The sequence below is a fragment of the Candoia aspera genome, chromosome 5 (genome assembly GCF_035149785.1).
Source record: "Candoia aspera isolate rCanAsp1 chromosome 5, rCanAsp1.hap2, whole genome shotgun sequence".
Classification (NCBI taxonomy): Eukaryota; Metazoa; Chordata; class Lepidosauria; order Squamata; family Boidae; genus Candoia; species Candoia aspera.
This window is the reverse complement of record NC_086157.1, coordinates 95,161,885-95,183,980: the sequence shown is the minus strand read 5'-3', so window position 1 is coordinate 95,183,980 and position 22,096 is coordinate 95,161,885. Positions and strand designations below refer to the sequence as shown.

At 37.8% G+C, this 22,096-nt stretch overlaps 1 protein-coding gene across 1 annotated transcript in view; it reads right to left on the bottom strand.

Moving 5' to 3' along the window:
- Positions 1 to 22,096, bottom strand: part of ATP8A2 (ATPase phospholipid transporting 8A2) — a 337,944-nt gene that overhangs the window by 94,113 nt on the left and 221,735 nt on the right. Inside the window, exons 27-31 of the mRNA XM_063305756.1 lie at positions 13,107 to 13,181; positions 9,001 to 9,123; positions 5,676 to 5,754; positions 1,130 to 1,191; positions 225 to 281 (exon numbers count right to left, since the gene is read on the bottom strand). Of these exons, the coding sequence (XP_063161826.1) occupies positions 225 to 281; positions 1,130 to 1,191; positions 5,676 to 5,754; positions 9,001 to 9,123; positions 13,107 to 13,181 (396 nt within the window). The remainder of the gene's footprint in view (positions 1 to 224; positions 282 to 1,129; positions 1,192 to 5,675; positions 5,755 to 9,000; positions 9,124 to 13,106; positions 13,182 to 22,096) is intronic.

Sequence of the window (22,096 nt, the reverse complement as noted above, 5' to 3'; positions counted from 1 at the left end):
TTTTCTGGATCATAGCTCCATGAAATTCTTCAAATGTCTATGAGCCCCCAGTGACTAACATCCCTATCTAAAGGCTGCATCTTTATCCTCATGTTATTTAGGTCTGAATTCTAAAAAGTGAATTGATGGATTTTTCTTCTGGATAAAACTGCAATTCGATGTGAGATAGCAAAAACAAATTTGAAATACAGTCTTTCTTTCTATTGACTTGATATTATACTCACTCTTGTCCATGCTGTAGTTTCTAAGCCAGCTTTCAGACAGACTGTCACCACAACATACTGCGGTAAAAAAGTAGAAGAAAATCTTGAATTCCAGCATGCATTTCCCATTCATAGTTGCTCTCTTGTTTTTCTTTTGGTAAAGGATACAGTACATTGCAAAAGCAGGATCCCAAAGAGTAGAAATTAAATGTCATTTATTTGCTAAATGTAATATTTAGTACATTTCAGAAGTACTGAAATGCAGAAATGATGGGGGAGATACACATACTCACACACACATACTCACACACCTCTGTCCTGATTGTAGTGTCTAATAATTGAGGCTAGCTATTATACAGCACAGCTACATGCTTAGCACTACAAAATATTTAGTACTGGAAATATTTAGCCAAGTAGAGTGTGCATCTATAAGCTGCTTTATGACAGGCCTAGTAGAATCAGAATAAATTGATTCTATACGTCCTGGTCCTCTATAGCCACATAACATGGCATATGGGTAGTTTCTACTAGTATTTGTGGGACTGCCAGGACTCAATATATTGGAACTGTGATACAAACCACAATAGTTCACACAAATCAGAAGCATCTGAATATAAATTCTCATATATTCCCAATAGGCCCAATCCCGAATCTCTTTCTCAATGCCCCTAGTGCCAATTACCTTCCAACAGGTTCCCATAATGTGGCAAAATTCTGTGTCCTTTAACAGCTGCACAGTTTGAGAAATTCAACAGGCACAACTTTCTATGGCATAATAATGGCAACCCTAAGCCCATTATACACTATTTATTGATACTTATTTATTATGCCCAACCACAGGAAATACATCTATAATTGAAGCCAATCAGATTTAAGGATATATCACCCACAATAGGTAATGCTTCACTTTTTATGGATTAGCTTACCGTGTAAACAATATTTCCAACAAACAGGTAGTCAACACCTTGGCCACTTGTAAATACTGCATCTACAAATAAATAATTTTGAAAAATTAGATACCTTGTTCAGTCAAGGATTTTTTCCCATATAAAGACTATTTAAAACAAGATTTGCAAACAGCGCAATCAATGAAAATGCAAATACAGTATGATCCTATATGCAGTTACTCAAAAGTAAGTCCCACTGAGTTCAATGTGGCTTATAATCAAGTAAGTTAGGATAGGATACTACTTACCTTAAATTCAATGCTCAAATACCTTAAACTAAACAGGAGGCCCAGTGTAAAGAACAGAGAGATATATCATTTTATTACATTTAATTTGTGCAACTCTAATACCATTTTTTTCTGCAAATGTAAAGAAAGATAACCAAGTGACTAGGAGACGTTCAGAAAGAGTCTATAATGTGTTCATTTCTTGACAAGTTTTAGATAGTTATCTGTTGTGAAATTTGCACAACAGGTTTCTCAGAGCTCTTTAAATAAAAACACATTGAAAACAAATAGTGTAACAAGTAGCTAATGCTGAACCGTAAGTTAAAAATAATATACTCACATGTGCAACCACATACTTCTCCTTTTAGAATTGAAAAGACCATAAATTTCTGCCAAGAACTATTAATCAAGGTAAGGGGTCAATGATAATAATAATCAAACACCAGGGATGAAAATCTCTAGTTACCACATCATCATGGTGCCTCTGTACTACATCCAGATATTCCTGCTCTGTTTATTTTCATTTGATTTCCCTTGATGTAAAAAGAATTTTGCATCCAAATGTTACATTAAAAAACCTGTCTTGTCTAACACAGATAACAGATACCTTTAAAGTACTCAGTGAAATTAATGACTAAAATGACTGACGTCTAGTACTGACATCCAGTCCCTCTGTAGGACTGTACAAAAACCATATGCCAATTTAACATATCAAAGTAACAAACTTAGCAATGCATCAAGTCACCAGATTTATCTCTGCTGGGTAAAACAATAAGATACTCTGAGAAAAAGAGAACACATTGCTGCAACAGATATTCCAAAACTAGTTCAGATAGGTTACAGTCCAGAAAAAAATCACCCAACCATAAAAATTCATCAGCTCAAATATGGCAGCCCAAAAAGCATACATCAGTGTAGGTGAGGAAGATCTAAAACAGGAACATTGGCCATGGATCGACTTGTCACCTGTTGCCTGAAGTAGCAAGTGACATACCCAAATGGGCAAGAAGGCACTATATCACTGACTTAATTTGAATATTTACTAATGCTTGATTCAAATCAGTAATTATATAACATACAATTTTTAATGTAGCCTTTATACAGAGCTTTAGCAGTCAAAACACTTGAATAGAACAGACCAGACCAGACCAGACCAGACCAGACCAGACCAGACCAGAATTTTTATTATGGTCACAGACCAGACTTACAGATAGAAGCACATTAAAAAATAAAAATAAAGTAAAAACAGGATAAAAAATATTACACATTTCCAATGGACTCAAAAACTGCATGAGGCTTACCCTACAAATGAGGCGGCGAAGAAGAGACCTTTTGCACAAGAAACTAAGTTTAGCAAACATGTCTTTCCTAACAGCAATTAGGTTAGGCCTTGCTAACCATTCTTTGCAGACCTAACCTCATGACATTGTCTTCATTTCATTCCAGAATGAGTCAGACACCTAGTTTCATATTTAGCTGATCCAAGAGTTAATGTCGTGTTTTCCTCTCTCCTGCAGAAGCAGGATTTCTGTGTGTGATTTCTGGTACTTCATGGTTTCTGGTGGCTATGGTAATGATGTAATCGGGGACTGGAATGAGCCCAGCACCTCTTGATCACTTTTCGCTGCAGCATATACACCCTCTCCCTTCTGGTCACTCCATAGTGCCTTCCATGGCCATTTTGCCTTGGGCTGCTGACCAATATGACACTTGGCTTCTGAAGGCATCATGCCTAGCTGGTGCTGCCCAAAGGTCAACTCAGATCCTACACAAGCTACTCATTACAATGTGTAATCTCTCTTGTGAAAAGTGTTAGAGAAGGTGCTAGGCCTCCCTTTAAAAAGTTCTCTTTAAAACAGAAAAGCAGCAGCAGCAGCAGCAGCAAGACCACCATAAAAAATCACTTTCTGTGCTACTCTCATTGCATGTGCAGGAGCATTGGTAGGCATCAGTTTTCATGTAGCTTTTCATGTAGCTTTTGATCTTCACAGCAATATATCAAAAAAGGGCACCTGGGAAGAGGGGGAAGGACAGAGTCCAGCTTGCACAGTCTCAGGGTTCCCTCCTGTTTTCCAATGACTCTCCACTGTGCCAATAGCCTATTAACCTGGGGTTGACGTGTGTCTTTTACTCTCCCAAAATAACACTGGATACATTCACATCTAGCCCAGGTGATAGTCCGCTTTTGCATAGAATCTTCATGCCAGTAGCTTGTCACTCGGGCAACAGAAAAGATGGCACAGGACAGTTTTACTGCCTTGTTTACAGGAATTAACTTTCCTTTTTAAAAGTTGTATTTATATCTTGCATGTAATTCATTGTTTCTAGCAAGTCACTGTCTTTTTTTTTTTTTTTTTGCATCTTTGAGTCCTGGTGACTGCCTGGACAAGTCCCTGCAGTTTTCTTGGCAAATCACTTTTAGAAGGGGTTTGCCATTGCCTCCTTCCTAGGGCTGAGAGAGACTCACTGGCCCAAGGTCACCCAGCTGGCTTCATGCCTAAGGTGGGACACTAAGGTGGGCTCATGGTCTCCTGGTTTCTAGCCTGGTAACCACTACACTAAACTGTCTCTCCACTTTCTATTAGTATCTACTAAATTTAGAATAAGATTAACAAAGATCTCTGACTCTTTCCACTCCAGCATCTTACTGTGCTTCTGCAATTGCTTTTCCAGCAGATAGGGATGATATCCTGCCTCTGCTGCTGGACTTCCTTCTGGTACTCATAGGGCAGAGACAGCAAGCCAACGCTGGCATAAAGCAAGAAGTCCAAATCTCTGGATGCTCTGGTACAAATTTTATGGAATATACATTTCTTCTGCCCTTTCTTGTTTGAATGAAGAAACTGACTGCCCACCTAGCCTATTCCCTCTTGTAAGCTGCTGAAAAGTTTTGCAAACTTCAGATTGAGGACAAAGCAGAGATAAAATAGGTGTCAGGTAGTCCAGACAAGAAGCACCAATCATGAGTAATAAGACCACCTTTACTGTAAGGTTACAGTAACAGAATCTTCCAAGTGTGAAAGTACCTCTTCCCTACCTTACTTTTACTCTCCCCAAAACTAGGAAGGATCCCTTCTGACATGCTTTCTCCATCCCCACCCCTCCTTCAGACTCAGATTTTGTTATCAGACTGTTGCTAGGCTGCAGCTCTTCTTTCTGTCTCCCAAGGTCTTTCCCACATACTATTACAATGAGTAAGGTTTTCTGTGCATTGGGGACATATTGGAAATCCAACAATTTGTCATGTTTCAGGGCTTCAGAGCACATTGTTTGTGAAAGTATCATGGAGAAATCAATTATATCCTGATACTTATATCCTGATAGTTATATCAATGTCACTGCTTTGTTTATATACTTTACTTTGATATATGGTCTTGTATTTTTAGTGTCCCGTGATTTTTGCAAAGATTCCTTCCGAAACAGCTCCCAACAATTGACAGAGATGGTCAGGATATATTGCAAACATGTATTTCTGAGGCTGCTAAAATCTCTATTCATTGCAGAGATGTTTAAAGGACATACCCTTATATATGGGTGAATGACAGTTTTCATTTCATTGGTTAAAGGGTTTCTTCAAATTCGGATAGAAATTCTCTAATCTTTTCTATTTACATAACAAGAGCAACTGAGCATTTTCATTTGGAAATAGTCTATAAAAATCTTTACCAGTTCCAATTTAAATCTTCTGAAGTGCTTCTGCAGATGGCATTCTAAAATCAGTGAGTTTTGATCTAATAATGAATTTGATGATCTATTATAAGACCTACCAAACAAACAAACTCTAACTCTTTGCTTCTATCTAGTAGTCATCTGGATTTTTGCAGCCCAGATCTGACAGCCCTAATGCAGCAGAATCAGCAGAACATTTGGAAAAACAAAGTTGGGCAGGAGCCATCTCACAAAAATTATTCTCTTTAAGTTACCAGGTCAGGTAAGTAAATATTTAGTCAAATTCCCTTTTTATTATCCCAAACCAAATGATAAGACATACAGTAAGGGGAGCTGCATGACACCAATTTACTTGCTTTTTTTAAAAAGTGTAAATCAATTTTAAATAAACATAGCTTCATGAATGGACATTGTGATTTATAAAGGATGTGAATTGCTATCTATTAAAGACAGCATGCAGAAAAGGAGGATTTGGAAGGTCATTGTTGATAAATGTTAGAAAGCTGTTGGTCTGCCTGCAATGATTAATTTCCAAAGAACATGTTTTGACCCCAAATATAAAGGTGCTAGCTTAGAAAGTTTGAAGATTACTTAGTTAACATGTGGGAAAGAACAAAGCATTTATTTACCATGTTCTAGTGCTTTCAGTGGAAGCCAAAAAAGAATGATGGAGTGGATCAAGGCATTGATGCAGTGACCCCAGAACACCTATAGGAAAAACAAACAAGCAAGTCAGGAGAGCGATCAAACTCTCCAACACTTTTAAAGTCCCGTCAAACAATTCATTAAGTCCCATCAAATAAGTGAACAATTTTTACCAGAAAGTATTTTCTTTCAGTGCAAAAGCAGACACAGACAAATAAAAAACAAAAACAGAATGAAAATACAACTATACTAAATCAATACAAAGACATTCCTTATCTTTGTTAAGTTTCGAAAAATGTATGCAGCAAAAGCCATCTAATGATACTTCCCATGTTTTAGATTTCTTTTTTTTAAATGTTTTTACATGTAACAATCCAGAGACTATAATGAAATATGCCTTTGTGTTTCCTGGAATTGAATTTTAGGTGGGGGAAAACCATACTTCAAGTATCCATTTTCTATTCTCTGCTGTGTTTTTTCATTTTCTGGGTGTTTGTTCATATAAATCAGCCAAGGAAGCCATGAAAATTCAGCACTGAGTAAATTTAGCATTAAAGTATGAATGCAATTCATAGTGGGGGAGGCGGTTTGGTTATTTAAATAGCACAGGGAACTCTAGGCAATTCCCAAATTGCCTCACAAAATCTCCTACATATCCATTTGAGTAGCACTAGCCTAGGGTTTGGGAATCCCTTTGGACTAGGAACCATCCTTTTTAAAAAATAATTTCTTCTTGGGGAGTCAAGGACTGCAGAAACCAAGATACAGAATGTTCAGTGTTATTATATTATTAGAAAGAGGTGGGTTGGATTTTTCAACTTCCCCATGACATATTCAAATATTCTATTCATTCATGAACTCTTTGTGTGAGCAGATGATTGTAGGATGGCCACCTTACCTTTCCCTTTTCTACACATGAAGGGCAGTGTCTGGAGAGGGCCCTTCCTAATATATCAGAACCCTGTTATACCAGAAAACTGAGATTTTGAAAACTGATGTTGAATCTCTACAGAAAAGCAATTTTCCTCTGCAGACAATAATAGACAGCAAAATAGCAACAGGGATGGGATGAGGTAAGGCATTTGTCCTTGTACCCCTCCGTCTCCATTCTCTCTTTTTTGTGTGGCATTTAACTCTTTTATTCGATCCCCATATTTGGACAAACGTCCCTTCTCAGAAGCTGTCATCTGCCTTATAATTTACCAAGCAAAAGTTTCCTTGAAATCTAGGGAGAGAGAGAACTTAGCTTTTACCTTCTTGTAGTGATGAAAATTTTATTTCCTAAATCTGCTAAGTTTTGAAAGCCATTTACGACATTCTGAAATGTTTTTTAATCACATTGACCTTTGTCCTCTGACTTTTGAATACATTCTAAAACAAACACTGCTATGAAAAAGTACGATGACCAGGCAACTAATTCAGATATTCATTGTTGAGGGTAAACAACTCAAAATGATCTTATTTACTTTCTTTCCGTAATAATAAGATGACTGAAAGATATACTGTATGCAATCAAACAAAATCCAGCCCTCATAGTTTCTTACACTATTTTTAAGTTCATTAGATCCCACATAAAATAATGAGATCTTTTGAAATCTTAGACTGCCATGAGCAGCACCATCTCAGATTTTTTCCTTCCTTTAGCTCTGAACTGCTGAAGTTTTATCAGCATGAATAGGTTAATAAAACAAGAAAACTGAGAGTGGAGGAAATTCTCCAAAATATGAAAAGAAAATATTAAGTGTAACTTTACCTGCTTATCTCCCTGAAACATCTTTTTAAACCTATAACCTGGTGGGAACAATAAAGTCATCTCAATATTTTTCCTAGAATCTCTCGAGAGGAAATGGTGAAAAGGCAACAGGTAAAAGTGTGGGAACATTTCATCACTAAATACCAAATCAGTTGGAACTTGTCGCATAGAACACACAGTGATATTGATTAATTCATATGTAGGCCTGGAGGTTCTTATAAATGTATACAGCTAATATACTAATTTGGGACTTTATACCTGACCTTTTCAACTTATAGCAGAAAAGCACGGACTTTACTAGTGAGATTCATCATGTTTCGGAAGGACTTAGCAAGCAGAACTCCTGCCAATTTAACATGCTAAATGAAGCAGACTTTTTTGTACCCTGTTGCAGCTAGATACCAAAATACTGCCAACTTTGTAGACAGCCTAGTTGCCATGGCTCAAACGATAATGAGAACCAGCTCTTAGAAGTTAATATTCAAGGCTTAAATTAATCTAAACTTTACTATAACTTTTGTACCTGTTCCTAGGATGGAGCTGCCTTCAAGAATAAGAAAGATATAAGCACCAATCTATAAACTGTATTTCCTCAATACAGGGAAACTTGTATTTAAACTGTATTTCCTCAGTACAAGGAGAGGTATCTACGTAGATGTGAATATTTCTGATTTCAGGAACTCAAACATTGACAGCACTGAGCAAGGAGTAATGGGCTGGACTTCTACATGAGTTATCTGTTAACATGGTTTTGTTCAACCTAATGCTTGATGACATCCATTGTCTTTTAATTTGGGCTCATTGGTAATGTGAGATCATTTGGAATTTCCAGATAGAAGAGTATAGAATAGTTGCAGTTGTGCGGTTTCTGATGTTTGATTCTTTCGTGGCTAAGGATATGGTGCTTGAAGAGGACTGTGTATCTTGTATACACTAAGATTTTAAGCAGGTTTGCATCTGACCCTTTCTGCAAAATGTAGATGTTCATGAGGGAGAGGCCTTTTCAGTGATGGTGCAGTAGATCACTCTTCCCCAAGAGGTCTCACTAACATCTACTCAATTAATCTTTTGGAACCAAAAACATTTAGCTATAATGATTCTTTTTTGTCTATTTCTTAACATTTCACAGCCTTTTAATTCTTACTTTTTATTAGGTATATTTTAATTATATTTGTATTTTCTTATAGGGTTGTTTTGCATGTAATGTTCAAACATAATCAGAATTTACAAAAACCAAAGGATAGCAAACATTATTTTTCTTTCCACCGTGAAGGCCTTCTTTTCTGCTAAGGCTGTGAGGAGATCATAAATATCCACTTTCATTTTAGATAAACCACAACTGAGAGTGCCATCCAAACTATGCCAGTATCACCATCCACTGTTGGAAGCTGATTTACTACCACTACCAGACTTAGCATTTATCATCTTGAACATTAAGGATTAGTCATTTCAGGGTGTTCAATCTGAAATAGCAGCTGCAAATTAAAATTTCAGGTTTAAGCTAATATAGCCCTGTTGTTTTTATTCCTTCCCTCTACGTAAACATTGCCTCTTACCCTGCTATTGAACCCATCAGCATTTTGAGTAATTTTGTAGAGCTGGGGAAACCTAAGCATGTTGTCTTGGGAGCACGATCGTTCAAAGATTCCCAAGGTGAAGGGAGGTAATGCTGTGAAAATCTAGGAAAAACAAAGGCAGTAATTAAAAATAACAGACCATTAACTTGAGAAACAAGTTGAAGAGTATACGTCATACCTAGAAAGAATCATGACATTGTTAAAATACACACCAACAGCTTTACTAAATTCAGTTGTGCTGAATCTAAGTCAGATACCTGAAGCAGGGAAGTTTTTAGCATATGGCGCTGGGCAGCAAAGCAGAATCTCAGTGGAAAAAGAAAGAGCCCTATGAATCAACAGCTTATCAAACAATGGCAATCCAGAATACACTTCAAGCTACCTTCAGCAGCCTAAAGAGATTACTGTTATCATGTATTTTGAAATAATATAAATGATCAAGGGTAATCTATAACAACTGAGTGAAGACTGCCTCCATTCATTAGTTCAGTTCCAGTGAACTGTTTTTCTAAAGAATATCTATTAAATTAATTCATTTACAGCCTGCCTGCTAATAATTTCCAGACAGATGGACAAATAGTTTTGGTCCATAGGAAGCAAAAGCAAAAAAGAACACTGAGACTAATAAGGTTCATCAGTTGAATTACAAAAACTTAAGCCATTAGACACTGGTTAGTCTTTAAATGGTCACAATTTTAATCTCCCCAAAATGCCAGTACAAATATTCAACTTTACAATTACCCCATACAGAATCTCTACATAAATGTAATCCTTTTATGTTTAGTGATGCTAGGTTTAGGCTAGATTTCAGACAGAATATGGGATGACTTTTAAGTTGAATATCCCTATTGTCCCTTTGGAGAGATCAGAATTAGGGTTTTGTTTCCTTGAGGATGAATGTAAAAGTTTCTCTATGAATTATAATCTAGGATTCTTTTTACGTTTAATGGCAATCTTAGTGTTAGATTAGCTGTCAGACTGCATTTGGGGTGATTTTCAAGGCTGAATCTTAATTTGGTGATTTGGATCAGTTTAGGGTTAACCTTCTTTAAGGCTGAGGGTAAAATTGAATATTTGCATGAAATTCAGGGGGAGAGTCCATTTGGGAATTCGGGGTTAAATTTAGGCTTACTTGAATTTTATGGTAACATTTAATCTATATATTAGAATTTGTGAGAGTTCTTGTGTTTTGTGGTAATCTCAGCTTCAAGTCAGTCTTCAGACTGAATGTGGGAAAATTTTTATAGCTCAATATTTGTACTAGCATTTGGGGAATTTACAGTTAGGGTTAAGCTCCTTTGTACTTTATATTAACATTTAATATATGCATTACACCCAGAATGAGTTTTTTATGCACAGCAGTAGTCTGTTTTAAGTTAGACTTTAGATGTGTTCTTTTAGCCTAAATTTTTCTGCTGTCATTCTGAGTGGGTTAGGCCAGGATTCAGCTTTCCGAGGTTTATAATAATTTAACATATCTGTTAAAACCTAGGAATCTTTTTACATTTAGTGGTAATTTTACAACTAAATTAGGATTCAGAATCAGTATAGGATGATCTTAAGGCTGAATTTATCTATTGGTATTCTGTAAAAGTTAATGTTAGGGTTCGGCTTCCTTGAGGAATATTTAGTACCTAACATTATTTAATATTAAATATTTAATATTTAGTATGTGCTATTCTGATCCAGAATAATTTTTTATAGTTAGTTGTAGCCTTATATTTACATGGAGTTGGGGCTGAGTTTGGAGAGAGTATTATGTTAAATATTTCCAATGGCATTTCTGAGAGGTTAGAATTCAGGTTCTCCTTCTTTGACACTAATGGGAAAATTTATTATGTGCTTTAGAACTGCGCATGGGAGACCTTTTAGATTGAATATTTATATTGGCATTTTCATAAGGTTAGGAGTACAGTGATGCTTCCTTGATGCTGATGGTAAAATCCAGTACATGCATTCTGTGCATATTTATTTATTTATTTCTCATATTTCTACACCGCCCATCTGGCAAGCAACTCTGTGTCCTTGGACAGAGAGTATGGAGATTAGTTAGCGCCCGTGAATGAATGAATGAATGAATGAATGAACAAACAAACAAACAAACAAATAATCCACTTACAATTTTATGTTTAGTAAGAAAACAAACAAATGGGTCATCAGACAAATCAACCAAGATTTTTCACTTGAGGCACAAAGGCTCAGATGATCATACTTCAGACACATTGCGCTGTATCATACTTTGGACCTAGCTCTCTGGAGAAGTCTATAATGCTGGGAAAGGTGGAAGGAACGAGAGGAAGATGACCAGCAGTAAGGTCATCTCAGTTACAGTGATGATGAGTGCACCATTGAAAGGCCTGAAATACTAGGTCAGGGTAAGAGTGTCATGAAGAAAATCTATCTATGTACAGTACTAAGTGTTGACACCGACTAGGTGGCACATAATCAATCAAAACAATGTTAAGTTTAAATTAGGGCTTCTATACAGTGTTGAGTGATTCTTAGTTTGAATATTTGTATTGGCATTTTGGGGAGTTTAGAGGTAGAGTTAGGCCTCCTTGAACTTGGTAGTAAAATTGGGATTTCCATTTGATTCAGGATTAACTTTTATAATTAGTGATAACCTTATGTTTAAATTAAGGTTTAGACTGAGGATGGGATTGAATATTTGCACTGATATGTAGGGCAGTTAGGGTTGGGCTTCCTTGAGGATGATGGTAACATTTACTAATTAGACTTGGTAGTTTTTCATGTTTTGCAGTAGACAAATTTAGATTGAGTATAGCATGACTTTATGACCAAATATTTGAATTGCCATTTTGGAGAGCTTAATGTTACTGTTAGGCTTCCTTCATCTTTGAAAAAATTAGAATCAAACAGTATTTTCAAGTTTTCCAGAAATCTTATATTTTTATCAGTGTTGGGCTGAAATATTGGATGATTGTGAGGGTAAATATCTACAGTATACTGGAATTTGGTATGCTGGGGTTGGGTTAGGCTTATTTGAGATTAATAATAATATTTAGCTGTTAGATTTGCTTGTATAATTGTGAATAAGTCAAGCATGACAGAATATTGTGTCTCCAATGACCTCTCCTTCTGAAAGAATGATGTGGGTGACCACCACCACAAAAATTCATCTCCACTGAGTGGGGTCATATCAACTAAATTAGATTGTTTATTAAATATTAAAATAATATTATTAAAACATTAAGATAATTATGTGCCAACAGCTGACTCAGCTATTAAAGATAAGCCATCAGCATACTGTATATACTGACATATCACAGAACGTGACTGCACACTCTGTTTTACAGAGGACAATCCTCTATTAAAATGCTCTCAGGAGCCAGTCCTCTAACTCAGGAGTAGGCAAACCATGGCTAGCCACTCCCATTCCAATTCTTGTAATCCAGCCCTCCACCCAATTAGTTTTGTCCCTTTCTGTGACAATTCTCCTCTTCCAGTGACATCATCTGTGGCCCTTCCAGGTGGCTGCAGTCTCTGACCCTGGGAAAGGAGCCCATTTTTGCTGTATCTGAAATGTTGCCTGCTTTAGAATTTAAGTAGAATTCTATTCTAAAGATAAAGAACTCTAAGAAAAAAGTCTAGCAGGTATACAATTCACTTGATCAGTCTTCCCTACTCAGCTGAGGTGCACTGCATTTCTCTTTAAATTACAGAATCATTTTCTATTTGCCCCAGCTAAGAATTAGCATGTTCTTATGCAAAAGTATCTCTTCTTTCATCCTCTTACTTTGGTGATCCTATTTTCAAGACTCACTGGACCACATCCTGTTGTTCTCAGGACAATTGGCAAGCACGCTAAAAGCTGTTGGGGCCACTTTGACTTGGTGGGCCATAGGTTGTGCTGGCTTATGCTAGGTTAATATCTTTTAAAGAATTATTTCAGATCAGGGATAAAAGCAAAAGCTTTTTATTTTTGTTCAGATCTACTGGCCAGCAAGCTCAAGTCAAATAGGCTGATGCAGAGGATCAAATGAAATAAACCGCACAGACATAAACAGCACTGGAATGCCATCCCCCGTTCGGCCTGTTATCAAATGGAGATGGAGAACACTTACCACATTGTAGAGTCCAATGCACCACCGCTCAAATAAAATCTGTCCAGAGAATCCATTAACAAATGCAAACCAAAGCTGAAATAGAGAAAAGTTGCACAAAGATTTAGATCAATGTGATACAGCATATTTCTACACACTGGAGAAGCACATGGAATGTGGACATCATTTGGAAGCAGCTGCCGAGTAAATTCTAAAAATAAACACCCACAGTTGTTCTCTCTTAAATAGAGAATACTACTGGAGTGATGGAACAATCTGTAGAATTCGCATCATTACATTAAGATAACAAACTTCTTGTAAGCATATATGATGATTCATTAGAGCTAGCAAATTCTTAGTGTGTATTCTTTAGCACTAGAAGCTAATCTGGTTTCAGCCACATAGCACGTAAAGCATAAACTCCATGTCACGAAACATAATTGTGTAAATACACGATACTATTCCAATGGCCTGAGTGATTGAACAAACAAACAAACAAATAAATAATCCACTTGAAATTTTATGTTTAGTAAGAAAACAAACAAATGAGTCATCAGACAAATCAACCGAGATTTTTCACTTGAGGCACAAATAACCAGGCTCAAATGATCATACTTCAGACACATTATGCTGTATCATACTTTGGACCTAGCTCTCTGGAGAAGTCTATAATAAGTCTTACTTACACAGGTTCTCTTTACCCTTAGGATTTCAAATGGATGAAGAAGTTGAAAAGAATATTTGTTAAACAAGTACTGAAAACAGAAAAATATTCTGGTACCAAACAGTTGTCTGGGAGGCAAAGGCCAATGCTCCAGAAACTCCCCACAGTTTCATTGTTGCTATGCAATATGAGGAATTAGAGCTCAGAACAAAGGTAGGTCTAAAGCTATGCACTTTATGTACAATTGCCAGATGTAAGCAGTATTAAACACAGGAGTATTGAATTCTGAGATACTATACTGAGTACTAGGGACGCGGTGGTGCTGCGGGTTAAACCGCTGAGCTGCTGATTGGAAGGTTGGTGGTTCGAATCCGCATGATGGGGTGAGCTCTCATTGCTAGTCCCAGCTCCTGCCAACCTAGCAGTTCAAAAACATGCAAATGTGAGTAGATTAATAGGTACCACTTCGGCGGGCAGGTAACGGCGTTCCGTGTAGTCGTGCTGGCCACATGACCATGGAAGTGTCTACGGACAAACGCCAGCTCTTCGGCTTTGAAACGGAGATGAGCACCGCCCCCTAGAGTTGGACACGACTGGACTTAATGTGAAGGGAAACCTTTACCTTTACCTATACTAAGTACTATGAAACCCCCTTGGGTTTGGAGAACTAATTTCACAGTTCTGTGGATGTGACTACAGCATTAGTCTTATAAAATGAACACAATCCAACGCTGTACAGGTGGAGATAAGTTACCAGTCCCAGTTCTGGAGAGAGTTCTAACCTTCTGGAGCAGAACTGGGAGGACACAATTGTGGTGAAGGAGTAGGAGGAATTTCATCCAGAGATATCTATTCTGCTGACAAATGGACTTAGTGAAATATAGCATTATGACTACTTAATATTTGCAATTAGAATCAAACGCATCTTTAAACATGTTTCTGGAAAATATTTTAGGGAATAGGAAATTCTACAACTGTGTAACAGGCACTGAGAATTTACAGTATTTAAGTTCCCTTGAATGTTCCCTTAGTGAATGGCTATTTCATTAAAAAAAAAGGATTACTCTCCCTATTAAACATTATGCTAGACATTAGGTCAGAATTGCATTGTTCTATGTCAGGTATTATGAGCCAAAAGTAGAACTTAGCTTTGCCAAGTAATCAGTGGACCCTTTTGGGGCCTTTTTAGATATATAAAAAAATGGAAGTGTTCTTCCTTCCCTCCTTGGTTGATAGACCAGAGTGCTGAATTTTAGGTAGGATTCATTAGTCTTGATTGCCCAAAGCTTGACTTTGGCCCCAAAGACCACATCTGCAAATACAGTGTAGTAATAAAGAAACGGCAGATCAACTAATGGTATTTTTTTTAACCATTAGTTTAAAAAAAATCCTGTTGCAGATATACAGTAGAATTCACATGAATTCTAAGATCTCTCTGCTGGAATGAAATTGTGCAAATATTGCAAGTTTGGGGAAAATTCAGACTCTGAATTTTGGATTTAAAAAGTCTCAGAGATTTTTTAAGTCAACTGCTAAGAATACTTGCTTTTCTATGCTAAATGTTAAGTTTTGTTGATGAATTTTAGGACAAGTAATAACATGTTTTAACTCACTACATTGAATATTGCTACAATTTATTTTCCCCCTTAAAATTCCTATAAAACTCCCCATAATGCAGAATGTTGAAGAGAAATCAAAACAAAAGGTTTTGCATTATGATATTAAAAAATCTTGTATTAATTTTTATAATTTGTAAGTGGTTCTGAGAATTCCATGCAAAATCACAATCTTTTAAGTTGAATCCAATCTTGAGAAAAGAGTTTTTAAAATAATCTTCTTGTTCAAAAGATTTTGTTTTTAAAATAATTCTCTTGTTCAAAAGATCTTGCTTTTAAAATAATCCTCTTGTTCAAAAGATTTACTATTCAGATAAGCCCAAATAAATAAAAGCATGAGAGGATTAAAACAATGAAATTAGTCTTTCAAAATGCAAATACAGGTAGTCCTTAGCTATCGACCATTTGCTCAGCAACTGTTCGAAGTTGCAAAGGTACTGAACAAGTGGTACTTACAACCGGTCCTTGAAGTTTTGGCTGTTGCACCACCCCTGCGGTCACGGGGTCACGATCTGGGTGCTTGGCAACCGGCTCGCACTTACAACAGTTGCAATGCCCCACAGTCACAGGGTCACCATTTGCAATCTTCCCTGGCTGCTGCCCACAAGCAAAATCAAATGGGGAAGCCAGCAGGGAAGGTTGCAAGTCACTCCAGTAAATTTCCCCCACCTGGCAGCAACTACACCCCCAGGCCCAAAATCGGTCGTGCGTGCTGCTGCAACCACCCACACATCCTCCTCCACCGAGCAGTAGTCACCCCTTGGCCTGAAAATGCTTGTGCATGCCAATGCAACCACCCACGCACCGTCCCCCACCTGGCAGTAGCCAACCCTGGGCCCAAAATCGCCTATGCACACTCCCCCACCTGGGAGCAGCCTCTTACCTGCTTGCCGGCCTGCTCGTGAGCTGCCTGGGACTTGCAACTTCCTGCCGGCTTCCCCACTGACTTTGGTTGTTGGAAGCCAGCAGGAAGTTGCAAGGAGCAACTTGCTTAATGACCTGCAATTCTTGCTTAATGACAGCAACGGGGACTGCTGGAATTGCCATTGCTAAGTGATGCAGTCACATAACATCACACTTAACAATCACATTGCTTAGCAATGGAAATTCCGGTCCCAATTATTGTAGTTAAATGAGGACTCCCTATATTACTTTTTGGCAACATCTGTTTTTCAATGAAACAAAATGAAACTGTGTTCCATTTCCAGTACTTAACACTGCCATTACTTTCTTTTTTGGCTGAAAAAATATTATATGTATTATATTGAGACTATATTATAGAAAATAGCAAATAAATATTTGCTTTGCAGACTTGTACACCAACCATTAATCAGTGCTAAGAATGACGGTTGTAGTTATCTAACACTTAAAGGACAAGGAGCACAAAATGCAAACATGATGCCTGGGAAGGAAACAAACATAACATCTTGTTTTGAAACAGAAATAAAGCAATATGCAAAGTGTTTGCGGTAGAGTACACAATGGCTGAAGCCCAAGGCCACAGAGACCTGGGGGTTCTCCAAATGATCATGCAGAAAATAGCAGATGAAGAGTGCAGTCCAATGTAAATGCTTCAGATGGTATGGGCATAGCTAGGTTCATTAGATCTGATGCTGTTTTTCCAGTGGTATAGAATAGTAGCTGGAGAGGAGGGGAGAAATGTTAATTAATTAATTAATTAATTAATTATTCAAATTTCTATCACACCCCATCTTCCCCCAAAAAGGGGGACTCTGGGCGGTTTACAAAAAAATTGTATTAATGTTAATTCTGTGTTTTCCTTAAAAGCATTAATTCTAAAACATAGCCAGGTGTTAATCAGCTATATAAAAAAAATAGGGCAGAAGCTTTCATAGACTATTGAATCTACTTCATCAAATGCATGAACTTTTATGCTGAGTGGGGCATATGGATATGTACACCTAACAACAAAAGGAAGGAATGGCAATGTAACAAAACAGATGATATGGGAGCTCCTGAGTACCATGAACAAGTGAATTTCCAGGACCAGATCAAATACATCCAAGAATCTTGAAGGAGCATGCAGATGTTATCTTGCACCCTCTTTCTATGATCTTGCCAGACAATTGGAGAAGGATAAATGTTATTCCTACCCTTTAAAAGGAGGGGAAAAAAGGGGCCTGAGTCAGCAGGACATAATAATGAGCAAAAGTCTGGAACAGATTTTAAGAAGTTGGCTTGTGAGCATTAAGAAAAGTATGTGTGGGTTTATCAAGAATACATCATGCCAAACTACATTGATCTCCTTTTTGTTTTTGAATAAAGTAATCAGTTTAGTTGGCCTGGGAGTCTCCTGAATATAGTTTACCTTGACTTTGACAAAACATTCAACAAAGACTTACATGAGGCTGTAGTAGAGAAGTCAGTGGGCTGGACTGTGCTGACTGAACAATAGTATTCAACAAATATACATCAATGGCTCCATGTCAAGCAAGAGGGAAGTGTCAAGTTGAAAAACTGCAAGGCTGCATTCTGTATTCTGTGCCATTCAACATATTTATAAATTACTTGGATGAAGAGTTAGAAAATATGAATATCAAATTTGCACAAAGATCTGGGAGACAGAAAAACATCTTACAAGACAGTATCAAAATTCAGGAGGATCTTGACAAGCTGAAACACAGCAAAATCCAGCAAGAAGAATTTCAACAGACAAAGTCCTACATTTAGGTAAGAAAAATCATAGGCATGAGTATAGGATGGTGGGGGAAAACAGTACTATACTTGACAGCAGTTCATGTAAAACAAATTTTGATAGATCAAAGCTGAATACAGCTTTTTGAAGATTTCTAAGGAAGCCAACAGTGTGATGCATCTGCAAAAAAAAAAGTAGTTCTAAGCTTTAGCAACAGAGGTATAGTAGCAGAATCAACAGAAGTCAAAATTCTTCTCTGTTCAATGTTGGTCAGACACAATTCAAATATTGCATCTAGGCCATGCATTTTAGGAAGGACAGTGACAAACTGGAGCATATACAGAGGAGAGCATCAAGATGATAAGAGGACTTTAAGGAAAAAATGTATGAACAGTTGGAGTCATTGGATATGCTAAGCCTGGAGATACATCTTCAGGTATTTGAAGGACTGTTATGTAAAAGATGGGGTAGAATTCTTCAGAGGTGTTCCAGAAGACAGGCCAAAAAACGAAGGGTTTAAATTACAAGGAAGTAGACTTTGGTTGGACAACCAAAAGGTAGTTCCCAATAAGAGTTGGTCAGAGTCTGATTGGGTTTGAGGCTGGATAGCCATTTGTTTGGGACAATGTAGCAGGGGCTTCTAGCACTGGGCAGGCGATTGGACTAGAAGATTTCCCCAGATTTCTTTCAACCCTTCCATTCTATGATTCTATAAGGAAATTAAATATAGAACACATTTAATGGTAATTGCCTAACTGATAGTGGTCATTCCCCAAAGCATTTAGAGGTATAATGTTTGTTTACACTGGTGGGATGATTAACTCATATCGCATGGCACGTGCACTCACACACCTCAACCCATTGCCTTAAGCCACAGGAGACAGAGATATATCTTAAACTGTAGCTCAGGTTTCTTCACAGTTTAAGTTATATCTCTGTCTCCTGTGGCTTAAACAACCTACATGAAGCTCAGTTGCACTGTCCTATAAAACAAAATGTTCTTCCAGTGGCTTTTTATTATTCCATGTTTGACATCAGATTTCTTTTCTGTAGGGACAAGTATATTGGTGGAGAGTGACAGGTAGATTCAGAACTAGACATATTTTGAAATCATATCTAACTTCAATCTTACTTGAATGGTCTATTCTAAGACAAAATCTAAGTTTATATATAATTTTCCCAGAATGATGGGGAAACTCCCATACACCCAAACCAGCCATCCTCCTTCTTCTCAAGGTCTTGTTAAAGTCAACAAGAAATGCTAAAACTACGCAGGCCAACAACTGACCATGATTGACTCAGACTTGGTGAGTCTATAGGAAAACCTGCCAAGCATAGCTTAGTGTGCCAAGCTCCTGGGGGCTGCAGACCACAGTTATGGAACTGCTATGAGCAAAAGCATCCAGAGTTATTAAATGGCTCTTCTTAGCTGAGAAAAAAAATCCTTCTTAAATTTTATTTTGCTCCATTAACTATTTATTGCCTGCTGGCCAAACCTAGTTATTTATAAAATAGCCTCAGAAAGAAAACTCTAGGGTTCATTGAAAAGACATGGTTCAAATGCAAGGAGAGTCAGATTTAAAGCAGAAAATCCAGGCTGCTATACTATCATTAGCAGTGATGGGCAGAGGGACATATGAAGGGAGACAGGGGGCAGGCCACTCTCAGGAAAGGTGGCTTTGGTACCACATTCTGGCCCCACCCTCAGCCCCAAGACCTTTGGCAGCCTGTCCTGGACTTCAGCTGTTGCGACTTAACGCCAGGTTGGCCAGCAAAAAAGCATCCCTCATCTACAACCTGACTGTGGATGAGAGAGCCAACCTGGCTTGCATCACTGAGACCTGTTTGGGTGCTCATGGTCACTCACACCATGGGTATCTGCCTGTTCCACTAGGTCAGGCATAATGGGCATGCTCCAGGTTCCTTCCCTTAAATGTTGCCATGATCTAGTGGGATCTAGGCAAAGTGTCTACTTGGTGGCAACCCCTGCCCTCTGGAACACCCTTCCCCCTGAGATCAGGCAGACTCATACCCTCCTGGCCTTCCAAAAAGCCACAAAGACCTGGGTTTCCCCCCAAGCCTTGGGGTTGTGTGAGCTGGACCCCAGTGAAGCTCTAAAATTTATTTCTGGATGTGTTGGGATGTGTTGTGCTTCAGGATGCCAGGAGGTTTTGTTGTTATTGATGAAGATGATAGTTTTTATATTTTTTACTGTTTTTATTGTATTATTATTTGTGAGCTGCCCAGGGTTATGCTGCATAAGATGGACAACTATCCAAATCTTTTAAATTTAAATAAATTAAAATAAAATTCTTCTTGTTATGGATTAAGGCTGCTGCCTCTAAAAGAAAGTGTGTGTGAAAAATAACAAAAGTTCAGTGCAGGGAAGGTTTGCATGTAGAAAAAAAGTTACTCAATTTTTAAGCTTTGCTGATTCTTCTTTTTTTAACATGCCTGCAAGTTTTGGAAGTTTTCTTTATGCAACCACTACACCACATTGATCAGGTCTCCAAGGCAGAGATCGGCTCAGAGACCTGTCAGGAGAGCCTGGTTTGAAAGAGATGAATATTTCTGCTAACCAAAGCTGAATGGCTCTGAAAGACAGAGCTCAGAGACCAGAAAGTGGGGGGAAAGCTCATAATAGCTTTATGTGGCCTATAGGTGACTGACTGGTCCCATCCCTAGAGGGTCACCTGTCTTTGCTAACAGATTATATCCTCCACAAACCTATTTTGGGATAAGGAGGAGGACACTACTGAAGATGACTTAAATCTGCTTGGAGTATGGAGATCAGAAGAAGGCAAGGCGATGAAAAAGGGTTGTTTGAGAATGTTAGTACTGTGGTTAGATGCAAGTTTACACATGGAATAGTGATTCATAATGTCATAAAACCAATGCAAATGGTGGCTTACATTAATGGTGAAAATCAGAATCCTCTACAAATTTCCTGATCCATAAAGCTCACAAGCCTATGAAATATATTTTAACAAAGATATCAGGGAGGGAGGGAGAATGAGACTGAGACTGAGACTGAGAGAGAGAAGGTACATTCTATCCATGGCGATCTGTCCCTAACCTGGTCCTTCAGGTCTTGCAATGGTGCATTCATTGCCACTGTAATTGAGACATCCACCTTGCTGTTGATCGTCCTCTTCTCTTTCCTTCTACCTTTCCCAGCATTAGAGCCTTCTCCAGAGAGTTAAGTCTTCACATAATGTGTCTACAGTAGGATAATTTGAGCCTCATCATTTGTGCCTCGAGTGAGAACTCTGGGTTGATTTGTCCAATGATCCATTTGCTTGTTTTTTGGCTGTCCATGGTATTCTCAGGAGTCTTTTCCAACACCAAAGTTCAAAAACGTCAATACTCTTTCTATCCTGCTTCTTCAAAGTCTATCTTTCACTTCCATAGAGTGTCACAGAGAATACCATTGCTTCCACAAGTCTGGTCTTTGTAGGTATAGACCCATCATGCATCTGAATATCTTTTCCAAGGCCTTCATGGCTGCTCTACCAAGTGCTGGTCTGTGGCATATTTCTTGACTGCTTGTTCCTTTACTGTTGATGGTTGATCCTATCTGTTGATAGGCAGAACCTATCTACCACTTCAGTATCTTCATTGTTAAAGATGGATAGATAGATGAAAATTAACCCACTTGAACAAGATTCTGAGCCATTTTATTTGTAACTGAAGGCATTACACATAATTATTATGGATGCCTGAAACAGTAAGAACTAATTTACTTAAATACTTCAAGAAGATGAAATAACAAGATAACCTTTTCTAAATGCAGACATTTATGTAAAATAGATAGCTCAACAAAGGGTAGAAATATCCCTCTCCCCAGTTCTGCTGAAGGACACGGACTGATGTGGCTGGGGTACCAACAATTACCACAGGCACCTATTATAGCTAAACTGGATATCTTTATTATATGAGGAATGTGTTAAATTTTCAAAATAGGTATTCTTTACACTCACACTCGCTCAATTCACATGCTTTTGCCAAATACATTTGCCAAATAAAGCATGTTTATTTTTATCTTATGATATTTATTTATAATATATCCTGATTA